At 54.7% G+C, this 23,536-nt stretch overlaps 1 protein-coding gene across 2 annotated transcripts in view; it reads right to left on the reverse strand.

Annotated features, from left to right (window-relative positions):
* Positions 1 to 1,179: 1,179 nt before the first annotated feature.
* IRF5 (interferon regulatory factor 5) overlaps positions 1,180 to 23,536 on the reverse strand; it is a 32,292-nt gene continuing 9,935 nt past the window's right edge. Inside the window, exons 1-9 of one of the 2 annotated variants that reach the window (XM_077340420.1) lie at positions 17,739 to 17,761; positions 12,806 to 13,009; positions 11,792 to 11,981; positions 10,077 to 10,123; positions 9,282 to 9,315; positions 7,202 to 7,531; positions 5,921 to 6,310; positions 3,877 to 3,995; positions 1,180 to 2,163 (exon numbers count right to left, since the gene is read on the reverse strand). In XM_077340420.1, coding sequence (XP_077196535.1) covers positions 1,924 to 2,163; positions 3,877 to 3,995; positions 5,921 to 6,310; positions 7,202 to 7,531; positions 9,282 to 9,315; positions 10,077 to 10,123; positions 11,792 to 11,981; positions 12,806 to 12,979 — 1,524 coding nt within the window. In that variant the 5' untranslated portion in view covers positions 12,980 to 13,009; positions 17,739 to 17,761 and the 3' untranslated portion in view covers positions 1,180 to 1,923. Of the gene's footprint in view, positions 2,164 to 3,876; positions 3,996 to 5,920; positions 6,311 to 7,201; positions 7,532 to 9,281; positions 9,316 to 10,076; positions 10,124 to 11,791; positions 11,982 to 12,805; positions 13,010 to 17,738; positions 17,762 to 23,536 lie in introns of those variants that run through there. The other variant, XM_077340419.1, reaches the window with a different exon arrangement.

The following is a 23,536-nucleotide window of genomic DNA, read 5'->3' on the forward strand; positions in this document are numbered from 1 at the left end:
TGGGGTTTTTAAGACGGCTGTCACCCGCCACGAGCCTACCCAGGGAGTGGTGGGAAATAAATAATAATAATAATAATAATAATAATAATAATAATAATAATAATAATAATAATAATAATAATAATAATAACCTTGAGACACTTTTGAGGGCTGCAGGGCCGTGGGGGCTGCTGGGGCTGTGTGCAGAAGGTTCCACCACGAAAAGAAAGGGACGGTTCAAAATTATTGTAACAGAAGAAGAAGAACCTATCCCGGGCTATATTAAACAATTTAACAATAAATACAAATAAACATTTCTTATCTCTTCTTATATTTTTATGTGTATAAGCACAACCAGAACGGCCTCTAGATTAAACCGTTTTCAATTTTGTTTTCCTCAGTGGTTGTCCTTCTTTAAATTATATTATATATATATGTGGCCTTTGGCTCTCAGGTTTGGGGAGGTCTGTTCAAAAGACTCAGATGAGTCTTTTGAACAGACCTCCCCAAACCTGAGAGCCAAAGGCCACATATATATAATATATATAATATAATATACAACCACTGAGGAAAACAAAATTGAAAACGGTTTAATCTAGAGGCCGTTCTGGTTGTGTTTATACACATAAAAATATAAGAAGAGATAAGAAACGTTTATTTGTATTTATTGTTAAATTGTTTAATATAGCCCGGGATAGGTTCTTCTTCTTCTGCAGAAGGTTCCAGGCAGGGGTGTGTATTCTGCTAATCTGAGCTCCCCCAAAAAATACCTTACTAGTATTTTTCAGGTATTAATTCAACCAGATTTTTTTTGTCTCCCCCCCCCCCCCCTTTGTTACTTTTTGGCTCTCTGAAATGGCCGCGTCTTTAAAATATCTGGGATTCTTCGGGACCACTGGGCAGCTGCAACTGAATTGCATTTAAAGAACAGCAGTTTTTGGTCTCTTTAAATGCCTTCGGAGTGAACTCTCAGCTTGGAGAAGGCATTTAAAGGGACTGTGAGCCCTTTAAATGCCTTCAGAGTTCACTCACACTGTTGCTAAGGCGCACAGGAGGTATTGACATAAAAATTAGAGGGGGGTAAACCCCCCCTCCTGGCTGTACCTGCACCCCCCTCCACCCCTCCCTGACTGGTTCAATTCCAGCACTGGCTGCTTTGGCCCGCGCAGCTTTTGCCACTGAAGGACTAGAAACGCAAAGTGCTTTACTGTAAAACTTTCATTCAGTATTTCAGCCACTGAAGGCCACGAGTCCGGCAGGGAGTCTGAACAGAGAAAGAGAGCGAGCCGTGGCCAGGAAGGAGTCGGCCGCTTCCGAAATCTTTGTCCATTGTGTTCCAGCAGAGCCAAAATCCAGGGAGAGGCCAGGGGAGGGGACAGAGGGTGCCTGCCTCAAGCAAGGGGGGTGGGGGGAGGAGAGGAAAAGGGAGACCAGGCCTGAAGGCCGGGGGGTGGTGGGGGAGGGGGGCTTCTGTTTCCCTCCTTTCTATCCTGGCTGCAACCTAAGCGCAGGTGAGCAGCAGTGCCTGGCCACGAGCTAAGTTCAGCTGCAGCCCACTTCGGTTTCTGCCTCTTGTGGGGCCAAAACCAGTGCTCGCCTAGGAGTCCTCCTCGGAGTGCCGGCCTGTCCCTCGTGGCGGCTGCGTCCTAGTCCCGAGGGGGCCATTCGGCCTGCTGTGGGGAGACGCTGGGGCAAGTAGGTGGCCCAGCAAGTCCCCCGGAGACTCCTCCCCCCCAGTCTTGATTCAGAACAGTCGGAAATGGCACTTCAGCCTCAGTCGAGGACTTCTGTAAAACGGGCTCGCCACGCACAGCACGGGGGAAACGTCCCTGCAGCTGAAGGCCCTAGCCCTGGCCCTGCCAAGGTGAGTCCAGCCGAGCCACGGGGAGCCCCAGCGCTATGCGGGCGGGGGGGGGGGCAGGACAAGAATGCCCCACACACCCCTCACTGCTGCATGTGCTCGGGGGCATTGGTCTGCATCGGCCATGTTTCCGGCCCCGCTGGCTCCAGTGCTTGGATCTGGATGTTCTGCTGGGTTTGCCACAGCTGGTGGAGTTCCTTGAACTGCTCCACCATCTTGTCCTTGAGGTCCGGGTGCGAGATTTGCAGGCGGACGCTGTCAGCTGACCAGGACAGTTCCCCGGAGAACATCTCCAAGAGGAGGCGGGCAGCCACCGGCACCACCTGTGGGCACAGATGCAAAGGAGAAGAGAGAATGAGGCCCCAAGTCTTGTTTTTCTACTAGCAGTGCTTCGCAGGGGTGCCAAGAGAGATCTCCGCTCCCCTGGAGAAAATGGCAACGTTGGAGGTGGGAGTGTTGGGCATTATGCCCCCCTTATGTCCCTCCCCTCCAGGACTTCCCCCGTCTGGTGTTGGCAACTGCAAAGTCCCAAGAGCAACTTAAAAGCGCTGCGGAGAATTGATTAGAGCAGGCTTTCTCAGCCAGAGGTTCTGGACGGCTTATTCCAGCCAGATGTTCAACAGGCAGAGAGCTCTGACCATTAGAAGGGAATCGAGCTGCAGACAAACCAGGGCTTAAATTTCAAAGTTGTTGCCAGACCTCCTCATTCCTCTGCCCAGCCTCCAGCTCCCTGCCTTGTCAGCCCACCTGGATCACCTGATCCAATTAAGCAATTAAGCCAGCTATGTGCTGGAAGACAACTCCAGTCTAAAAGGCACCGCCCTATTTTAGCAAAACAGTTCCTGACTGGAGAAGAATGTGAGTCATCACAGAGTGAGGACTGAGAGGCTGCTGGCAGCCTATATTAACTTGAGGCTGGGAGGCCTGCATTGTGGACCTGCTCCTTCTGCTGATGCCCTTGGACTGCTTGAATGAACCCTTGATTTCCTGGACTGAGTGAAGACAGTCACTGCATTCTGTCTGTCCCTTGGCTATCTGTTTTTGAAATACTGATTCTCTCTGCCTTCCTGTGTCAACTCATCTGTGCTTCTTTCCAGAAGAGAGCTGAAACCTGAGACCAGCACAGGAGGCAAAGGAAGCAGCTGGCAATCCTCTCTTGCCTGGGGGAAATGGAGGGAGGGGAGAGGCTGAGGTTGGGGCAACTTACCAGCAGCAGGGCCTTTCAGAGAGGCCAGCACCTCTTCCACCCAGCAAGCAGCAGGAAAAGGAAAGAGACATATAAGCCCCATGATTGGCCCTAAATAGGAGAATGTGCTCTTCCTATTGGCGTTTCACCCTCAGGGAGGGCCAGTCACGCAGAGAGTGAGTTGTTTGCATGCAGTTTGAATTCAGTACGACATTGCTTTCTCCCTATTGCACACAATTTTGAACTGACTGGCCCTCATTGGGACAGTGCACTCACCTTATCTGCATGCAATTTGAACAGATTGGCCTACATTGGGACAGTGCACGCTCCCTATTGGCACGCAATTTGAACTGATTTGCCCTTATTGGAACAGTGCTCTCTCCCTATCTGCATGCAATTTGAACTGATTGGCCTTCATTGGGGCAGTGCTCTCTCCCTATTGGCGGCACCCCCCTAGGGAGGGCCAATCAGGTAGGGAGTTGTCAACCTGAGTTTTATTATGTTTAGTGATATTAAACTTCCTCATGTTTTGAATGCTCAGAGCTCTGTAACCCCACCATGCCTATTTGGTCCTGCTTTCCAAAGGCTGCTAGATGGGATGGGCCACAGGTGAGCTCTCCATCCTTAAGGTGTGGTCTTGCAGTCCATGCTCTGCAAGCTAGGATGAGTGAAGCGGAGACTGGGGAGCTAGGCAGAACCTTTCAGCGTCAGAGCTGACACAGAGTGGTAGATGTACAGATGTGTCTAGAGGGGGTTGCTCATTCAGATTGGTCCAGGGGCAGCGGTTGCTACCGAGAGAGAAGCTGGTGGCGAAGTTGGGCCTCTCCCCTCCCCACCAAAACACACCCACCTGGACGGTGATCAGCTTTTTCTCCTTGGGCTTGTGGTCTGGCCATTCTTCTCCGAAGCAGAAGAAGATCTCGTAGGGGGGTGGGACGGTGCTCTGACCTTTCTGGAACATGATGAGGCCTGCAGGGGGCCGAAAAGGAAAGGTAGATGTTGAAGACAGGGGAAGGGGGGTGGGGAAGGCAGGCTACATGTCTTCACAAAAGAAATCAGCATATAAATCAGTCTTCTTTTTTAAAGAAATGCTATCAGTGAGCCTTGTCATGTATCCACACTGGAAATTCACAGCAAAAATACTACTACTACTACTACTACTACTACTACTACTACTACTACTACTACTACTACTACTACTACTACTACTACTAGGGACAAAGCCCATTTTTAAAAATGGGCATGTGGAGGGTTGGGGAGAAAGGCAGCGGGGGCGGGCACAGCGCAGGAAGCCCGACGGGCCCGTCAGGGTCCAGGCCGGGTCCGGAGCTACCAGCGTGGCAAAGGGACAGCCTCAATCCAGGGGGAAGGGGCCAATGGCTGCCCTTCCCCATCCCGGACAGGACCCACCTCAAGGGCCCTTACGGCTTTATTTCTACCGTTCCCGCGGAGCAGTTTAAAAACGCTTCTGCGGAGCGGTTTAAAGATTATTATTATTATTTGATTTATTTCCCACCACTCCATGGGTAGGCTTATGGCAGGTGACAACTGTCTTAAAAACTTAAACATTATTTGTATGTGGAATGTGGTGCAGCTGGGAAAATTAACTAATCCAAGGAGCACAACAAAATCAGAGTCCAGCAGCACCTTTAAGACCAACAAAAGCTTTGAATAAAAGCCTTGAATCAATCTCGGTTGGTCTTAAAGGTGCTGCTGGACTCTGATTCTGTTGTGCTCCTTCAGAGCAACACGGCTGCCCACCTGAATCATCAAATGAGATCAGCAAAAGAATCAGGCTTGGGCTGCTGCTTGGGATCCCCACCTGTGTCTCCGGCGATCAAAGCACAGACGGATTTGGGCAACTGCTGGGTCTGGCCAGCCATGAAGCCGCTTACAGAAGCTGGTCGGTTTTTCAGCAGGGTACTGAAAGCTAATGTCTCTGAGCATGTGCAGAACGTGGCTTTCGCCTATGACTCAGTGCGCTTTGGCCTTACTTTAGTAGGGTGTCTGTATCAAGGAGGGGGTGGGGTTGCCAACCTCCAGGTGGTGTCTGGAGAGTAGAGAAGAAGAGAAGAAGAACTCGGGGGGGGGGAGATGTTCGGTACCCCACCTTTAACTCCCTGAAGCAGTCTCAAAGCAGTTTCCTCGCCCCACAACACACCCTACCTACAAGGTAGGTGAGGCTGAGAGAGCTCTGAGAGAACTGCGACTGGCCAAGGTCACCCACCTGGCTGCATGGGGAGAAGCGGGGAATTGACCGCTGTTCCCCAGATTAGAGGTCACTGCTCTTAATCACAATCCCACGCTGGCTCATTTTACCTGTAAAATGACAATTTGGGGGGGGGGGTGGACCTCTGGTGAGAGACCTTCCCAAGCCCCACCCCTGAAGTGTGACTCTCGTTGCCAACCTCCAGGCGGCACCTAAAGATCATCCGCTATGAGGGTTGATATCTAGAGATCAAGACGGAGTTCCCCTGGAGAATAGAAACCTCCTCTTGGTGGGGGAGAATGAGTTCTAGTTACTGGTTTTTTCCACCGTATCTTTTCTTAATTGTATTTATGGATCTGCGTTTTTGTCTGGGGTTTTAATGGTAGTTTTATTGGGGATTTTATTCAGACTTTGTAACCCAACATAAGCCATTTGGGAGTGGTGGGTAATAAATTGAAAATAATAATAATAATAATAATAATAATAATAATAATAATAATAATAATAATAATAATAATAATAATAATAATAATAATATAAGGCTGCTTCGGAGGGTGGTTCTCCAGCCTTACGCCCTGCTGAGGCTCCCCCCTCCCCAATCTCCACCCCCCAACTCCCCTGTTATTTTACCCCCCACATCCCTGGCTCCTGGCTGGGGCAAGCAAGGGCCCCGCTCCCATCTCACCGTTGAGGAAGCTCTCCAAGCTGAAGAGCTTGATCTTCTTCTCGCGCTCGATGGGATTGGGGCCAGCCAGCTCCCCCGCGCAGGGCCCCGTCCAGAAGACCTTGCACTGGCACAGCCGGACGGCGTAGATGTCCTGCCCCTGCAGCTCCAGGATGAGGCCCCGGTCCAGGACATCCAGCAGCTGGTGGGTGTAGAAGCGCTGCTTCTCGTTGGGCACGCCCTCCGTGCTGGGGAAGCGCACCTGCTCCAGCGTCACCGGCCCAAAGAGCTCCACCTGCTCCTGAGTGGGCTCCAGGGTGCTGTAGAAGAGGCGGCAGCCGTGGGGGTTGCTGATGGTCAGGCTGCCCACCGAGCGGCCGCGGTACTGGAACCGGATCTCCAGGTCCGTCACTGAAGAAGAAGAGTCGGCTCTTATACTCCGCTTTTCCCTACCCAAAGGGCTGCCAGTCGCCTTCCCTTCCTCTCCCCACAACAGGCACCCTGGGAGGCAGAGAGCTCTGAGAGATCTGCTCTGCCAGAACAGCTCTAACAGGACTGTGACTGGCCAAAGGTCAGACTGGCCAAAGGTCAGGTGGCTGCATGTGGGGGAGTGGGGAATCGAACTTGGCTTGCCGGACTAGAGGCTGCTGCTCTCAACCAGCCCTCCATCCGTGCTCCATCCGCATCTGTACTCCCTTGCATTGTGACACCCCCAGGAATCGAATGGGACAGGGGCCTCGGTTCCTAGACAGGGAGGGGGCTCCTGCCAGATAGGGACAGGAACGGCGGAGTGGGTTTTTTCAAGACTGCCTCCCCAAGAAAGGATCTTGGCGCTGTGGCCGAAGGGAGACCTGGGCAGCCATTTGGGTGTTCTCGGGGCTTTTCCTTGGTGGCTCCTCCTCTGCCTTTCTGGCTGAGCCCCAAGTCGGATCACGGGGTCTGCGGCAAGTCCGGCCACTGGGACGGGCCCCCCAGTGAGACTGAGGACCACGGAAGTCGGAAAGCAAGCCGCTCTCTCTGCCTCCGGCGGGAGCCGTCTTGTGGCTGTGCCCACTGCACTGAGGTGCCCGCGGGCTCAGAAAGGCTGGGGACCCTGGCCGAGGAGAAACAGCCCAGCACAGATATTCCCTCGAGGAGGCTCAAGGATTGTTTGCGCCCATGCCAGGGAGGATGGCTCTGATTATTCCGCCAGTCTGGGGGAAACGGTGTCCGTCACCCCTGGGACTCCCCGGCACACGCTCCGTCGCCTCCGTTCCGCCCACCCTGAGGCCGCGATCCGCGCTTCCCTGCGAGGAACCTTACGTGGCAGCATGTGGGGGCTGATCAACAGGTTGGGGATGCAATGCTCCACGGGGGCCGCGGCACAGACGGCCTGAGGCAAGGGCTCCACGGCCCCGGGGACGAGAGGGGCCAGCGGCATCCGGCCGGCTGCTTCGGCAAAGTTCGGCCCGGCGGGCTCCCCTGCGACCACAAAGGCTGAGGGCGGCCTGACGGGCGGCGTCCGGGGAGACACGCCCGAGACGTCCTGGGGCCCCAAGTGCGGGAAAGGCCTGTTGGCGCAGGCGCGGGGGTACGCGGCCTCCTGCTTCAGCCACGGGTAGGGGGGCAGCGGCTCCACGGCGTGGCCAGGATCTGCAAAGAGGAGAGTCAGGCAGGCAGGACTGCGGACTGGGAAGCCCCCCTCCCCCTCTGCCCCCCCCGTGCCCACTCGACCCCCAGAGGCAAAAGAGAACAGCGGCGTCGTCTCGAGGTCTCCCTGCATATCAATGCATTTCACCAAGGCTGGCGTTGCCGCTCAGATCATAGAATCCTAGAATCCTAGAGTTGGAAGGGGCCACACAGGCCATCTAGTCCAACCCCCTGCTCAACACAGGATCAGCCCAGAGCATCCTAAAGCATCCAAGAAAAGTGTGTATCCAACCTTTGCTTGAAGACTGCCAGTGAGGGGGAGCTCACCACCTCCTGAGGCAGCCGATTCCACTGCTGAACTACTCTGACTGGGAAAAACTTTTTCCTGATATCTAGCCTATATCGTTGTACTTGAAGTTTAAACCCATTACTGCGTGTCCTCTCCTCTGCAGCCAGCAGAAACAGCATCCTGCCCTCCTCCAAGTGACAACCTTTCAAATACTCAAAGAGGGCTATCATGTCCCCTCTCAACCTCCTTTTCTCCAGGCTGAACATTCCCAAGTCCCTCAACCTATCTTCATAGGGCTTGGTCCCTAAGCTGGGCAAGATCCCCAGCTTGCCGCACGCAGGGAGATGGCACCTGTCCCGAGCCGACGCTGGCGGGATGCCCGCTCTCCCATGCCCCGGAGGCGCACTCCTCTGGAGCAGGATGCGACACCCGAACGGGCTTTACAGAAGGAGGCCGTGAGCGGAGAGGAGCTCGGCTCCCGCGAGGCAACAAGACTCAGCTCGCCCGGACCGTCCCCACCAGGGCGTGTGAGAATGACTGCGGTTCACATGCAGAAGAATTGGCTCCCGCTTCCAATATGCACACCCATCGCAGGCTAATGCTCCCAAGCACACGTGCTTGCATTCCACCTGCCGCCTGCCGCCTTCTGGTTCTTTAACTCTCACGCAAAGAAAGCAAGAAGTTAAACAAGAGAGAGAGAGAGAGAGAGAGAGAGAGAGAGAGAGAGAGAGAGAGTGCCAGGTGGGTCTCTGCCTGAAACAACAGGAGGAGAGGCTGAGAGAGCTCTGAGAGAACTGAAATGGCCCAAGGTCATATAGCTGGATGTATGTGGAGGAAGAGTCGGGTATCAAAGCTGGTTTTCCAAGGAAGAAGAAGGAAGAGAATTAGGAGGAGGAGGAGGAAGAGGAGGAGAGTTGGTTCTTATATGCTGCTTTTCTCTCCCCAAAGGAGGCTCAAAGTGGCTTCCAATCGCCTTCCCTTTCCTCTCCCCACAACAGACACCCTGTGGGGTGGGTGAGGCTGAGAGAGCCCTGAGATTACTGAAGAAGAAGAAGAGTTGTTTCTTAGATGCTCCTTTTCTCTACCCGAAGGAGGCTCAAAGCGGCTTCCATTTACCTTCCCTTTCCTCTCCCCACAACAGACACCCTGTGAGGGAGGGGACGCTGAGAGAGCCCCGATATTCCTGCTTGATCAGAACAGCTTAATCAGGACTGTGGGGAGCCCAAGGTCACCCAGCTGGCTGCATGTGGGGGAGTGAGGAATCAAATCCGGCTCCCCAGATTAGAAGTCTGTGCTCCTAACCACTACACAAAGCTGGCTCTCTCTTAGAGGCTTCCACTCTTAACCACACCAGGCTGGCTCTCGAGGAACATGGAACCCCCTGCAAAGAAGACAGCAAGCCCCCCTTGTCTCTCCCTGTCCTACAGCCACAGTCATTCCACACACCCCCCCAGCAATACTGACCTCCAATCTTCAGCGTTGGCATCATCTTCTGTAACTGCAAATCAAGTAACCGGTGTTAGTGCTCAGCAAGCAGAACGACCCTCCGGTCAGAGGCTGGCCCCACTGGGCGTTTTCACAGCAGGCCCTCCCCTCGGAACGGCCACTATGTTCACTCCACGACTAACAGAGAATGCTGACGAACTTGCTGGCCTCTCTCCTTTCCACTTTTCTCTTCACAGTTTCCCCATCTTTTAAGCCTAATATGCAACTGCCATCAAAACACCTCAGGGGCTTTCACCAATTCTCCCCCGCCCCTTCTGTCCCTGCCCAGCTTCATTTCCCCTCAAGGCATTCAGTGATGCAATGGCAATTCTAATGGTTTTAGCTACCTAGACTGGGCTACTGCACTGCGCTCTGCTTGGGGCTGCCCTTGAAGAGTGTTCGGAAGCTGACTGCCTTGGCTAGGCTGCTGGGGAGGCCAGCGCCCAAATGCATGTGGCCCCCCCCAACCGCAGCAGATCCATTGGCTCTACTCCACAGCTCAGTTCACGAGGTTGGTTTTGACCTGCGAAGCTCTATGTGGCACGGGACTAGGTTCCACAAAGGGCCCAAAAAGTCAGGGACCCCTATTATTAAATATGGTAATCCTGTTAACCAATGGCGAGTCCCACAACTCTGCCCAAGAAGCACGTGCATGGATGTTGTGCCGGATCCTCCAACCTGCTGGAGTCAGTGTGTTCCCACAACCACAGCGTTCCCTGAGATTTCCCCCCAGAAGATAAGCTAATTACAAGCCAACAAGTCTCCCACACAAACCTCTTCCTCCTCTTCAACTGCGGCGTGCTCCTCTTCAGCAAAGGACTCTGAAAGACAAAGAGCAGGGAGTTCGGATCATGCAGAAATGGCGGGGCCCGCCTCCCCGCATTGGCTCTCAAGAAGAAAAGCCAGTTATTTATATCCTGCTTTTAATTCCCCAAAGGAGTCCCAAAGCAATTTACAAATACCTTCCCCTTCCTCTCCCCAAAACTGACACCCCACGAGGGAGGTGGGGCGAAGAGAGTTCTGTGAGAACGGCTCTCCAGGAAGGGCTCTGAGAGAACTGGGACTGGTCCCACAAGCCTCATGTGCAGAAGTGGGGACCCAAACCCGGTTCTCCAGATTACAGGCTGCCGCTCTTAGCTGGCTCTCAAGAAGAAGGCAAATGTGTGGCAGGCAAGAAAATCATCCAGAGAGATCCCCCCCTCCCCCGAGAGTTGAAGGAGAACCCATCTAACTTGTTTTGATTCCACTTTTCACTGAGGTTGTCCCCTCCTGCATTCTAATTTCACAACCACCCTGCGTGGTAAACTAGGCCGAGTAAGCTAGGGCTGAGTGGGATTTGAATCCAGGTCTGCCAAGTCATAGCTCAACACTCTTGCGTCTTACACCAACACATGGCCAAGCAGGTTTTCATATGCCCCAGAACCTGACATGCCTGTTTGCCCGGGGACAGCAAAGAAAACCAGCTCTGTGCACCGCATGAACTAATTAATTGGGAAGGGGCCACGGCTGGGTGGGTGGGAGAGCTTCTGCTTGGCACGCGGAAGGGCCCAAGTTCATTCCCCAGGAGCCAGGAGCCAAAATTAGTTAACAATCCCCAGCATCTCCTGTCTAAAACAGACCAGACAGGAGGGGATGGGAAAGACCCCTTCCTGGGACCCTGGAGAGCGGCTGCCGGTCTGAGCAGAGAAGACTGATTTTGACAGCCCTGGGTCTGATTCCACAGGAGGCACTTTCATATTTAAAAGGGTGCCAAATAGAGGATGGAGCAGAGTTGTTCTCTCTTGCCCTGGAGGGACGGACCAGAACCAAGGGGATGCAATTAATTCAACAGAAATTCCGTCTAAACATCCGGAAGAAGTCCCTGACAGTCAGAGTGGTTCCTCAGTGGAACAGGCTTCCTCGGGAGGTGGTGGGTTCTCCATCTTTGGAGGTTTTTAAGCAGAGGCTGGAGAGCCATCTGACGGAGAGGCTGATTCTGTGAAGGTTCAAGGGGGTGGCAGGTGACAGTAGGTGAGCGAGAGGGTTAGAATCACAGAGTTGGAAGGGACCTCCTGGGTCATCTCTATGCAGGACACTCCCAATCCCAATAGGCAGTCTTCAAGCAAAGGCTGGATACACACTTTTCTTGGATGCTTAGGGCTGATCCTGCGTTGAGCAGTGGGTTGGACTAGATGGCCTGTATGGCCCTTTCCAACTCTATGATTCTAGGATTCTACGGTTGATTCTATGTGATCCATTGTTCTGGGAGGCTATGAACAGAGGAAGTCCTCCCCTTCTACCCAAGATCTCTTAAGCGCTCCCCTGTAGCAGAGGGGATCCACAGGATCACACCCCCAGGAACCCAAACATACGGCCAATCTCAATTCTCGAGGGAGGGGGCGGGAACAGACCAACTTCCGTTCTGCTTCCCGGAGAGGCCTGGGGGCAGAGAGGCGGCCGGAAGGGGAGCCCTGCGAAGAAGCGAGGGGGGGGGGTGTCCCGGCTGGTACCTCCGTTGGGCTGCGGCACGTCGCAGACCTCGTAGATCTTGTAGGGCTGCATGGGCGTCTCCTTGGTCCCGTCGTAGAGGAGGCTGAACTCCCGGCTCTTGTTGAGGGCGCAGCGCAGGTTCGCTTTCCACTTGGCGGGATCCGGCTCGTCCACCCCTTCATTGTACTTGCCCGTCTCCTTCGCCCAGGCCTGCCAAGCCAAGGGGGGGGGGGGGCATCGCATTTATAGGCCACCTGCATCTGTGCCAGCCTCCAGGATTATACCCCACGGAGGACCCTTCCCATCCTCAAATCCCCCTCCCCAGGCTTCACCTCCAAATTCCTAGGAATTTCCCAACCCAGACCACCTCTCCTTCTCTTCCTTCTGTTTTTTTTTTTTTTTGAGGGGGGGGGATTCTAATCTGGTGAGCCGGGTTTGATTCCCCCACCTGCAGCCAGCTGGGTGACCCTGGGCTCGCCACAGCACTGATAGAGCCCTTCTGAGACTCCTTCGGGTAGAGAAAAGCGGCATATAAGAACCAACTCTTCTTCTTCTCACTACCCAAAGGAGTCTCAAAGCGGCTTGCAAACTCCCTTCCTTTCCTCTCCCCGCAACAGGCACCTTGAAAGGTAGGTAAGGCTGAGAACAGGTCTTTGAGAACAGCTCAGAGGGAACTCTGACTGGCCCAAGGACACCCAGCTGGCTGCATGTGGAGGAGAGGGGAATCAAACCTGGCTCTCCAGATTAGAGTCTGCTGCTTTTAACCATGACATCATGCTGGTGCACAGCACAAGCAGGAGACTATGGGCGATACATACCTCCTCTGTGGGGAGCACACAGGAAACTGCCCCCACGTGGAGGGAGGGAGGGAGGGAGGAAATTTCATAGCCCTGGTCCAGTCCTGTGGAATTCAGGATTAGGCCCCTCCCAGCTCCTCCCTGGCAACCTTGGTGACCAGGCCTTTGCTGGCAGGCCAGTGCGCCAGAGCCCCCTTCCCTCCCTGGCTTCCTCCCCCCTCCTGGACCCCCCCAGACCTTGAAAATGGTGTTCTCATCTTCGTGGCTGGGGATGTGGCGGGTGGCATGGCGCCAGGGGATGCAGAAGCGCTTGTGTTCCGCTTCCACCCAACAGAGTCCCGGGTACAGGCCGCTGTTCACCTGCGCCACCAGCCAGGGCTTCAGACGGATCCGGCGGGGCTGCGAGCTCATGGCGACCTGGCTGGCTGCCGGGACCCCGACCTGGAAGGAGAAGGGGGGAACCGTCAAGAGGGCTCAGAACGGAAAGCAAAACCCACAAGCGTTAAGAAGAGGGGCGCAACTTTTGATGCTTTTGGCCGCTGTGCAACAGACGGGCCACTGGTAAGATCCAACACGGCTTCTCTTATGTTCTAGCCCAGGGGTAGTCAAACTGCGGCCCTCCAGATGTCCATGGACTACAATTCCCAGGAGACCCTGCCAGTAGTCAAACTGTGGCCCTCCAGATGTCCATGGACTACAATTCCCAGAAGCCCCTGCCAGTAGTCAAACTGCGGCCCTCCAGATGTCCATGGACTACAATTCCCAGAAGCCCCTGCCAGTAGTCAAACTGCAGCCCTCCAGATGTCCATGGACTACAATTCCCAGAATCCCTTGCCAGTAGTCAAACTGCGGCCCTCCAGATGTCCATGGACTACAATTCCCAGAAGCCCCTGCCAGTAGTCAAACTGCAGCCCTCCAGATGTCCATGGACTACAATTCCCAGAAGCCCCTGCCAGTAGTCAAACTGCGGCCCTCCAGATGTCCATGGACTACAATTCCCAGAAGCCCCTGCCAGTAGTCAAACTGCGGCCCTCCAGATGTCCATGGACTACAATTCCCAGAATCCCTTGCCAGTAGTCAAACTGTGGCCCTCCAGATGTCCATGGACTACAATTCCCAGAAGCCCCTGCCAGTAGTCAAACTGCGGCCCTCCAGATGTCCATGGACTACAATTCCCAGAATCCCTTGCCAGTAGTCAAACTGTGGCCCTCCAGATGTCCATGGACTACAATTCCCAGAAGCCCCTGCCAGTAGTCAAATTGCGGCCCTCCAGATGTCCATGGACTACAATTCCCAGAATCCCTTGCCAGTAGTCAAACTGTGGCCCTCCAGATGTCCATGGACTACAATTCCCAGGAGCCCCTGCCAGCGAATGCTGGCAGGGGCTCCTGGGAATTGTAGTCCATGGACATTTGGAGGGCCGCAGTGTGACTACCCCTGTTCTAACCTGACAGCACCATCGGGGGATTTTTTTGGTGCAAAATTCTGTTCCGGCTTCTAATTGCAATTGTAGTTGAATTGTAAACCTCCTCAAGGGGGACATGGAAAGATCTTAAATAAATACAATTCTCCTTGGAACTAATGTTGGAACCAAGCCGACATCTGGCCCAAGGACACTTTTATGTGTTTCTTTACCCTCCTGTCGGAAACGAAGGAAGGCCGAGAACAGCTGATCACAAAGGCCAACGAAGTAAGCAAGAAGTCTGGCCATTTCTTAAGCGCTAAAAAGACAAAAATAACAACCGCTGCATAAAAACCAGACAAGTCACACTAACAACTGATGGCGAAGAGATCAAATGTGCTCAATAATTCGTTTTTCTCGGGTCACAAGTTAATGCAAGTGGCCATTGCAGCATGGAAATAAAACATCAAACTGCTCAGCAATTATGAGCTTGACCTGAATTTGGAAAAGCAAGGACAGAAGCCAGACAACCAACTGTAGATTAGTCGGATCTGTCAAATTTCCAAGAGCCACTCCTGGCGGTTGAAGTTGGACGGTGAAAAAATAAAACGAGGAGAGTTGATTTGTGTGAGTTCTGGTGCTGGAGAAGGCTTCTGCGGGTTCCGTGGGCAGCTAAAGTCACCAACAAGGGAATGCAGCCTGATCTACCACGTTCGCTGGCAGGGGCTCATGGGAATTGTAGTTCATGAACATCTGGAGGACCACAGGTTGACTACCCCTGGCCTAGGAGATCCAGGTTGGAATCCTTGCTCCTGTCATGGAAACTCTCTGGGTGATCTTGGGCCAGCCACACGCAGTCAGCTGAACCTCACAGGGTCGTTGTGAGGATAAGAGGGAGAGAAGAGCAAAGAGCTCCCTTGGGGAGGAAGGCTGGGCAGAAAGAAAACAAGGAGAAGGAGGTCGTAAAAATGGATGACCAGAAATGCAATAATCTTATTATAAGAGCTTAATTAAAAAAAATAATTCCCTGTGTCTCACAGCATTTACAAAAAGACAGCAAACAGCCTGGGGCAGAGTGTCCCGCACTTAAAGGGGAGCGCTTGAGAAAGCCCTGTTGCTTGCAGATACCAACAGGACTCCTCAGGGACTGGGCATTATTAGCAAATGTTGGCAGACAGATCTGAGTGGGCACAGGGTACGTTAACGGAGGAAGCATTTCGGAACAGGGACGCGGGAAAAATTTCCCACGGACACGGGGAGACATGCGCTTCATAAAAACACGTGGCCTTGTCCTGAGCCGCACAACAGATCCCACCAGCCCTGTTGGATCGGCAGAAACTGCTGGCTCCGCTCTACATGGGCTTCCCCAACAGACAGACTTTCTTTCTCAGGAGCCCCCAACCCTTTTGAGCCGGCGGACAGCTTCAACGTTCTGATACAGCCGCAAAAATACAGGTTGTCCTGCATAGTGCCGGGGGTTGGACTAGATGACCCATGAGGCCCCTTCCAGCTCTAGGATTCTAGGATTCTGTGAAAATGGCTGCCACAGGAGGCGGAGCTGGGCGTCCCCCAGCGGCCACAGCTTCCCTCCAGTCCCCCAGTGAAGATCCGTGGGCTGAGCTGGCAGCTGCTGGCAAAGTAGTGCTCTTAGAAAGTGGCACAGCCCCTCAAGCCCCCCCCCCCCCCCATGGCCCGTCAGAAGGCTTGCTGGGCAAAAGTCCTACCCACTTTCTAAAAGCAGACACCCAAAAAAAGAAGAGTTATTTTTATACCCTGTTTCCACTGCCCAAAGGAGTCTCAAAGCGGCTTCCAATCGCCTTTCTTCCCCGTCCCCACAACAGACGGCCCATGAGACAGCAGAGGCTGAGAGAGCTCTGAGAGAACTGCTCTGTGAGAACAGCTCTAACGGGACTTTGCCTAGCCCAAGGTCACCCAACTGGCTGCACATGGAGGAGCAGGGAAGGAAACCTGGCTCTCCAGACTGGGGGTGACGACTTTTAACCACTACATCAAGCCGGGGGCTCTCATGGGGCCCTCGAGCACCACACTGAAGGCCTCCGTCTTACAGGAAAGGCAAGGACTCCGGCACTGAGCTACAAGCTCAGGATCTTCCTTCCAGCTCAGGCTGCCTCCCATGCTCACCTCTAAGGAGGCACACCTACACCGCTGGCCTCTCTTGGAGAAGCCGGCATCTGGCACCCAAGCGTGGGCCACAATGCACCTCAGGACGCTTCCTTCCTTCCTTCCTCTCTCCAGGGAGAGGCTCGTGGCCGGCCTGCCGCTCCTGCCCACTCGAGGAGCTTGGCAGCGGTTCCAGCAGGGCAGGTTTGTGCCCCAGAGAGGTGGGCGGGAGGGAGACGTCCTTTGTGCTTGCTCTTGCCAGCTGCGCTCAAATGAGTTGGAGCCACCAAGGGAATTTAGAGGCAGCACCCCCATCTCTCAGGCATGGCCCGAGGTCTCCGCACAGGTAACACCCGTCTCCAGTTAACGGAGATCAGTGCTGGTGGAGAAAACGGCAGCCATGAAGGGTGGGCTCTCGGGGGCATGGTGCCCCACTAGGGATGCCGGCCTCTGGGTGGGACTTGGGGGTACCCCAGAATTCCAGCTCCTCTCCAGACTACAGAGATCAGTTCCCCTGGAGGAAAGGGCTGCTTTGGGCAGTGGGGTTTGTGGCCTTTGGCCCCATCCATCCCCAGGAGTTGCCCCACCTGGATCCAGGGGGGACCTGGTGACCCCCTCCGCCCCCCCAAACTCCGCCTCCAATCTGTTCCAGTGTGGGCAGCTGGCATTTCAGCCCACTCTGCCGGACCTGAGATTCGGGAACGGTTGGTGGCGTCTGCAGGACACGTCAGTCCCCAGGAACAAGCCAAGTGTTTAGTAGGACCTCCTTTTGGACTTGACAGCCACGACACGGAGGCCAAACACCACTACAGCCACCGCTTCCCACTGGTCACTGGGGTAGTCGCCAACTCCAGATGGGGGATTTCCTGGAGATTTGGGGAAGGAGCCTGGGGAAGACAGTGGGGCACAAGGCCAAAGAGCCCCCCCCTTTCAAAGCAGCCATTGCAATTCCACGAGGCCTCCAGGCCCTACCTGGAAGTTGGCAGCTGTAACCTGCAACTCTACTAATCAGACTTTGTTGTGTTAAAGCTGCTTTCCCCAGTCTCTAGCTCCTGCTCCCCTTGGAGCACTGACTGCTGCTGCATCTCGAATCTTAAAACAGGGGTAGTCAACCTGTGGTCCTCCAGATGTCAATGGACTACAATTCCCATGAGCCCCTGCCAGCGTTGCTGGCAGGGGCTCATGGGAATTGTAGTCCACAGACATCTGGAGGACCACAGGTTGACGACCCCTGTCTTAAAGGATCCCCTCCTTCCACAATGAGAAATCCCAGGCTCACTCCCCCACCGCTCCGACCCCCTGTTTAGCAAGCAGCTTCCAAAGACGGGGCCTTTTTTGCGATGGCCCCGTGACCTCAGCAGCCAAACTGCCCCTTGACTGTCCTGGTCCTCAAAGAAGCAGGAGATTCTGCAACCCAAATCAACTGAGCAAACCTCAAAGGCCTGCAGAAACCTGGCTGGCCAACCCCTGGGGGGAGGGGGAGGGGGCAGGATGTTTCCCGTAATTAGAACTCATCTCCGGCCGCGACAGAGATGGGGAAAAATGGCCGTTTGAAGAGCAGGCGTCGCATCCCCCTAAAACTCCCTCCCCGGGGTCCACCCTACAGATCTCCAGCAAAACCCCCGCCGCTTCCCTAACGGGACCCACCTTCCGGTTTCCAGTCCCCGCCGTCGGAGAGCCAGGGTGTCAGGGACCCCCTGAGCCCCCCGGAGAATGAGCACCAAGGGAGGGTCCTCCGCAGGCCTTCGACTCACGTAGCCCAAAGCGGTTCCCTTTTCTGCCCGTCTCGGCCTCTCTGCCGCCTTCTGAGGCATCTCGCCCTTTTTCGTTTCTCTCGCAGCCTTCCCTGGTCTGCCGGGATGACTCAGAGCCTCCAGCTTCTGGTTCCGCAGGTGTGACGGTGCAGCTCTGGGTGCCCGTGGGGCAGCCCCCAGACTGCATCGCGCACGCCAGGGCAGATTTAGCTGGGCACCCGCATTTGGTGGCCGCCCACGCAGCTCTCGTGCCTTCCTGGGACCCGGCGGCCGGTGCTCGAGGCAGCTCCCCCCCCCTGCTTTGAAAAAAGCCACTCCTGTGGCCAAACAGTTAAGGTTGCCAACTCAGGTTTGGGAAATCCCTGGAGATTTGGAACTGCACGGTGGGCAAGGTGAAATTTAGGGAGGGAGGCTAGAAGGCTGCCAACAAGGAAAAAGAAACCACAACTCCTGTATTTGAAGGTGGTCATCAGATCCCCTCTCAGTCGTCTCCTCTCCAGGCTAAACAGACCAAGCTCCCCCAACCTTTCCTCCTACGTCTTGGTCTCCAAACCCCTCACCATCTTTGCTGCCCTCCTCTGGACACGCTCCAGTTTCTGTATGCTACAGAATAAAAAGAATCCCTTTTGCTGCAATACATTTCAGGTTGCCTCCGCTTCCCCTTCCCCTTGTAGACTGCAGAGAGTGACGGGGTTCCCTGCCCCAGCCCTATCCCCATAGCCCACCTTGGGTGTGGCCCGAACAAGGCCAGAGAGGGCTTGGGAGGCAGAATTCCTAGGGATTTTGGGGCGGAGCCTGGGGAGGACGTGGCTTAGGGGGGGAGATATTATTATTATTTATTATTATTTAGATTTTTATTCCCCGCCACTCCCGGAGCCGGCTTGTGGCGGGTTACAACAGTCCATTAAGACCCCCAATAAAACCTCGTTAAATTTAAAAATATAAAAATACAACATAAGGAGAAACATGGCTGTGTAATCAACTATCCATCCCCGCCACGAGCGCTAGATGCCCCTAGCGTCCTGCTGCCTTTAATGCTAGAGGGTGGGCCACCAGATCTTCCGCTCAACCCGTGGCCTCAGCCATAGACCTGGTGGAAGAGCTCTGTCTTGTAGGCCCTGCGGAACGCCAAGAGCTCCCACAGGGCCCACAGCTCTCCTGGGAGCTCATTCCACCAACATATCAGTACCTGCAGAGCGTAAGGCCCTGTGAGGGGCATAAGTCCCTCGGATCTGTGGGTCTCATATGGCGGACAGTCTTCCTCTAAAGTAGCCGTCTGCTGGAGGGAGATCGGGTGTAGCTTCTGAAAGTCCTCTATGCCAGGGGTGGTCAACCTGTGGTCCTCTAGATGTCCACGGACTACAATTCCCAGGAGCCCCTGCCAGCATTTGCTGGCAGGGGCTCCTGGGGATTGTAGTCCGTGAGCATCTGGAGGACCACAGGTTGACTACCCCTGCTCTATGCGCATTGCCAAAAAGCTTTGTCAGGGGAACCCATCCGTCTTGTCTTCATTCTTCAAAAAAGAGCAAAGAGTTCCGGTTAGAGCTGGCAGCTCCACTCTCTTCTTTTTTGGAAGACCAACTGAAAGGCCAAATGAGTCCCCTGCTGAGGCTTTTTGGCAAAAGGCATCTGGAATTTTGGGAGACTTAACTGAGCAATGAAATATTTCAATCTGATTCTGGACCCTCGGCCTAGCTTCCTGTATCCTAAGTGGACAGGGACACGCTCCAAGTGGGCAGAGCTACTGCACAGACAGCAGGAAAGGAACAAGGCTGGGGGCAGGAGGCCTTTCCCATGGATCGGGCCCTCTCTCTAACCAGGGAAATGAGAAATATAGGGGCCTTCTCTTCCCTGGATCGACCACGCTGGGCTTTTCTGCGTCTCCCAAGGCAGGAGCCAAAGGACATCGAAAGGGAGGGAATCCCCTGCAGACTAAAAGGAAATTACTTTTCGCTTGCAAGCTGCAATTATGCTGTGGGACTCCCTGCTGGCAGGCGCATGGGGCCAGCGTGCTGTCGTGGTTAAAGAGCGGGGGCCTGAAATCTAGACTGGGTTGGATTCTCCACTCATGCTCCACATGCAGGCAGCTGGGTGACCTTGGGCCAATCTGTTCTCTTAGAGCTCCGGCCTGAGAATCGGGATATGCCGAGTTTCCCGCAGAGGAGAAACGGGCGAAACGTCCGCTCCGCCCGCTCAGGGGTTCAGCCCTCCGCAAGAGTCTCTGGGTGGGAGAGAAACTGTTTTCGTCCCCAAACTGGAAAGATGGGCGGCGCCCGCAGGAAGTGTGGGAGAGAGAGAGGGAAGACCGGATCCTGGCACCTGCCGGGCCAGCTCGGGACGGGCTGCGGGGAGCAAACCTGGGTTTGCCGTTACGTCATGTGAGAACGCTCCTGTCCTTCCGATGGCCTCCACAACCGGCCGGGTTCACAGTGGAGGGGCTGCACCCTGAGCTTGGGAGTCCCTGCAGGGCTAAACCTCTGGGAGGATTCGTTACCGAAGGCACGAGGGGGGGGCCAGACGGCCCACGGCACCTCCCAAGTCCCAAATGGCCCGCAGAAGGGGGTGGGTCGTGCCCCCAACAGGACGTCAGCAGAGGCACGTTCTGCCGGAAGGAATAGGCAGGCGTGTGCAGACGTGCCTGTGTAGATAGGTGTGCAATTTTCTTCTCCATAACACACACACCCCTCCCCTCCCACAACCGACGGCCAGCCCTTTGGTATTGTGCTTCTGGAATCCCCATGCCAGCCAAAAAGGCTCTGGTTTTAGGCTCTGCCACCTCCAGCCTGGGAAATCCCTGGATATCTGGGGGGTGGAACCCAGAGAGGGAAAGCACCTTGGCCTTGACGTCCCCCCTCCAAAGCAGCCATTTCCTCCACGGGAACTGAACTCCGTCATCTGGAGCAGGGGGAATCAACCTGTGGTCCTCCAGATGTTCATGGACTACAATTCCCATGAGTCCCTGCCAGCAAACACTGGCAGGGGCTTATGGAAATTGTAGTCCATGGACGTCTGGAGGACCACAGGTTGACTACCCCTGATCTGGAGCACAGCTGCAATTCTGGGAGAGCTCTAGGCCCCGCCTGGGGGCCGGTAAGCAACATGTACCCCACCCCTCCAGGGAGAAGGTTAAACCATAAGGAGTCCGTGTCGGGCAGAAATGCAAATGGGAAATTTTAAAGCTTCTGTATGAATACAGACAAAATACACTTTTGCTAGCGAACGAATTCTCCTTGGAGAATACAGTTAATATCCAAAATTTACCGAAGGATGAACAGGGAAATTTTTGAAAATAATCTCACTGCTTGGCAAAAAGGCCCATGGCTCCATTGCACTGCATTTAGCCTTTTTGAAATTTGGGGATATTCAGACAGCTCCTTATTTATGTTTTGTTATCTCCACAGGACTAAATGTCTCGAGCCACACAGCAAAAACAAAGGCATTTATCAGAAACAGTTTGAGAACGAAGGAGAATTCGTTCCCTAGTAAGAAGAGATTGTGTTGCCATTCAAAGAGAAGCTGGACAATTTTGGGCTTGAATTTTTGCCTCGCATGGACTCCTCATGGCTTAACCGGCTGGAGGTTGGCGACTGTCCCCCGATTGAGCAGGGACCTGAATCCAAGGCCTCCCCTCTGGGGGGCGTGCACAGCTGGAAAAGACTCTCTGTTTGGGTTGTGAAATTGCAGCTTCGCAGGGAGAGCCCCTCCGCCTTTCCGGCCTGAGCCGAGGCTGGTGGGGGCTCTCTGACGGAACGGGGGGGCACCCTGGACCTGTCAGACACGCCCCACTCTCCCCCAGGGAGTCTGCGGCCAGGCTGAGGCGAGCGCTGGGGTGTGCAGTAGTCCGAGGCAGGTCCAACGGCACAAGGATGCACACACCTGGGACGCCGGAAAGACGCCGGAAAAAAGTCTGTGAACATGCAGGAGTCACAACCTGGCTGGACCTGACAAAGTGGGCTGTGACCCACAGAAAATGACAGGGAAAGAACGGGAGGGCCGGAAGGTACATCGGGGCTAGCTAGTCCAACCCCCTGCAAGAGGTAGGAGATTCAAAACTTCCCTTTGGGGCTACACGGTGTCTCCCCCCCACCCCCAGCCACCAAAAGGGGTAGAGTTAGCAGCTCCAGGTGGGGAAAGTCCTGGAGGTTTGCGGGTGGGGTCCGGGGAGGGCTGCAGAGTCCACCCTCCCAAGGAACTGACCTCTGCAGTCAGGGGAGGAGGTGGAATTCTGGGGGTCCCCAGGCCCCACCTGGAGGCTAATCCCAGCAGCTTTTCCCTTCATCTGACACAGGCCCTCAAAACTCAGCACTCTGCCCGGGATACGGCACAGCCTCACCGGCATCTACAAGCTTGCAAATGTGGGATGTCAGACTTGCAAGTGCTTGGCAAACCACCTTGGGTGGGAGGCCGGCATCCCTGCTTCCCCTCCTCCTCCAGGGACCCCCCCCCCTTCGCTCTATGGCCACAGGAAAGCAGCCGGCAGCGTTAGTCCTTGTGACGTTTCTGGCTTTATTTCGCTATGACAAACTGCAGGGGTTGTAGGAGCCAGCACGGCACAGTGCTTAGAGCGCTGGGCCAGAATCGGGGACGACACTCTCCGCCTCTCCTGCCTCACAGGGTTGTTGTGAGGACAGAACGAAATGGCGTGAGGTGCGTTGGGTCCCCCGTGGCGACACAAGTGGGAGACCTATAAAATCTAAAATAGATTTTTAAAATCCACACGGATGCCCTACTGCAGGGGTAGTCAAACTGCGGCCCTCCAGATGTCCATGGACTACAATTCCCAGGAGCCCCCTGCCAGCAAACGCTGGCAGGGGGCTCCTGGGAATTGTAGTCCATGGACATCTGCAGGGCCGCAGTTTGACTACCCCTGCCCTACTGAATGCTTCTCCGAGCTGGCTGTCCACTCTGGCTCTCTGGCTGGCCATCCTGGGGCTCACCTGGCAGCTCCTCCTGCAGGGGCTTGTGGACCCCTGTCTGCAGGACGGATGCTCCGCCTGGCCATCCGGTCCTCCCCGTCAGAGCGGACGGGTGACTTTCTGCCCAACCGGGTCTCCAGAAGAGCAACAGACGTGGCCATGGATTAGGGCCGCCCACCTTCAGAGGAGGCTCTCCCACACTTGGAACTCATCCCTAAACTACAGGACAAAAGAACGTGGGAGAAGCCAGAAGCCCTTCCACTGTGCCATGGATCCCCCGCCCCAAGCACCAAGAAGGCAGAGCATGCCTGCCCCAGGCATGAGGACCTCAGAGAAGCCATGTTGGATCAGGCCAGAGGCCCCTCCAGTCCAATACTCCAAGGCACACGCTTGGCCACCAGGAGGTCCACCTGTGGGGTCAAAACTCCAGAAGCCCTCCCCACTGTGGTTCCCCAAGCACGAGGAATACAGAGAACAGTTCCTCAGGACAAAATGCCAGCCTCAGAGGGCACAGTATGATTTCCCCTAGATTCTAGAAGTCCCTTCCCAAATTCTGACTTCCACTTGCACAGCTCCCACATCTGCAGTTGGCAACTCTGTCATGGGGCTGTTTTGGACCCTATAGATTTGGCCTCACGCCCCCCTCATCGGCTACACTATGAATACGTCCTCCTGTGAGAAAGAGACCACCATCTGGAGTTTCTACAAAGAGTGAGTCAATGTTTCTGGAAAGATTATTGCTTTGAAATAATCACGTTTGCCTGGAGCAGCAGGA

Source organism: Paroedura picta, chromosome 5 (genome assembly GCF_049243985.1).
Source record: "Paroedura picta isolate Pp20150507F chromosome 5, Ppicta_v3.0, whole genome shotgun sequence".
Classification (NCBI taxonomy): domain Eukaryota; kingdom Metazoa; phylum Chordata; class Lepidosauria; order Squamata; family Gekkonidae; genus Paroedura; species Paroedura picta.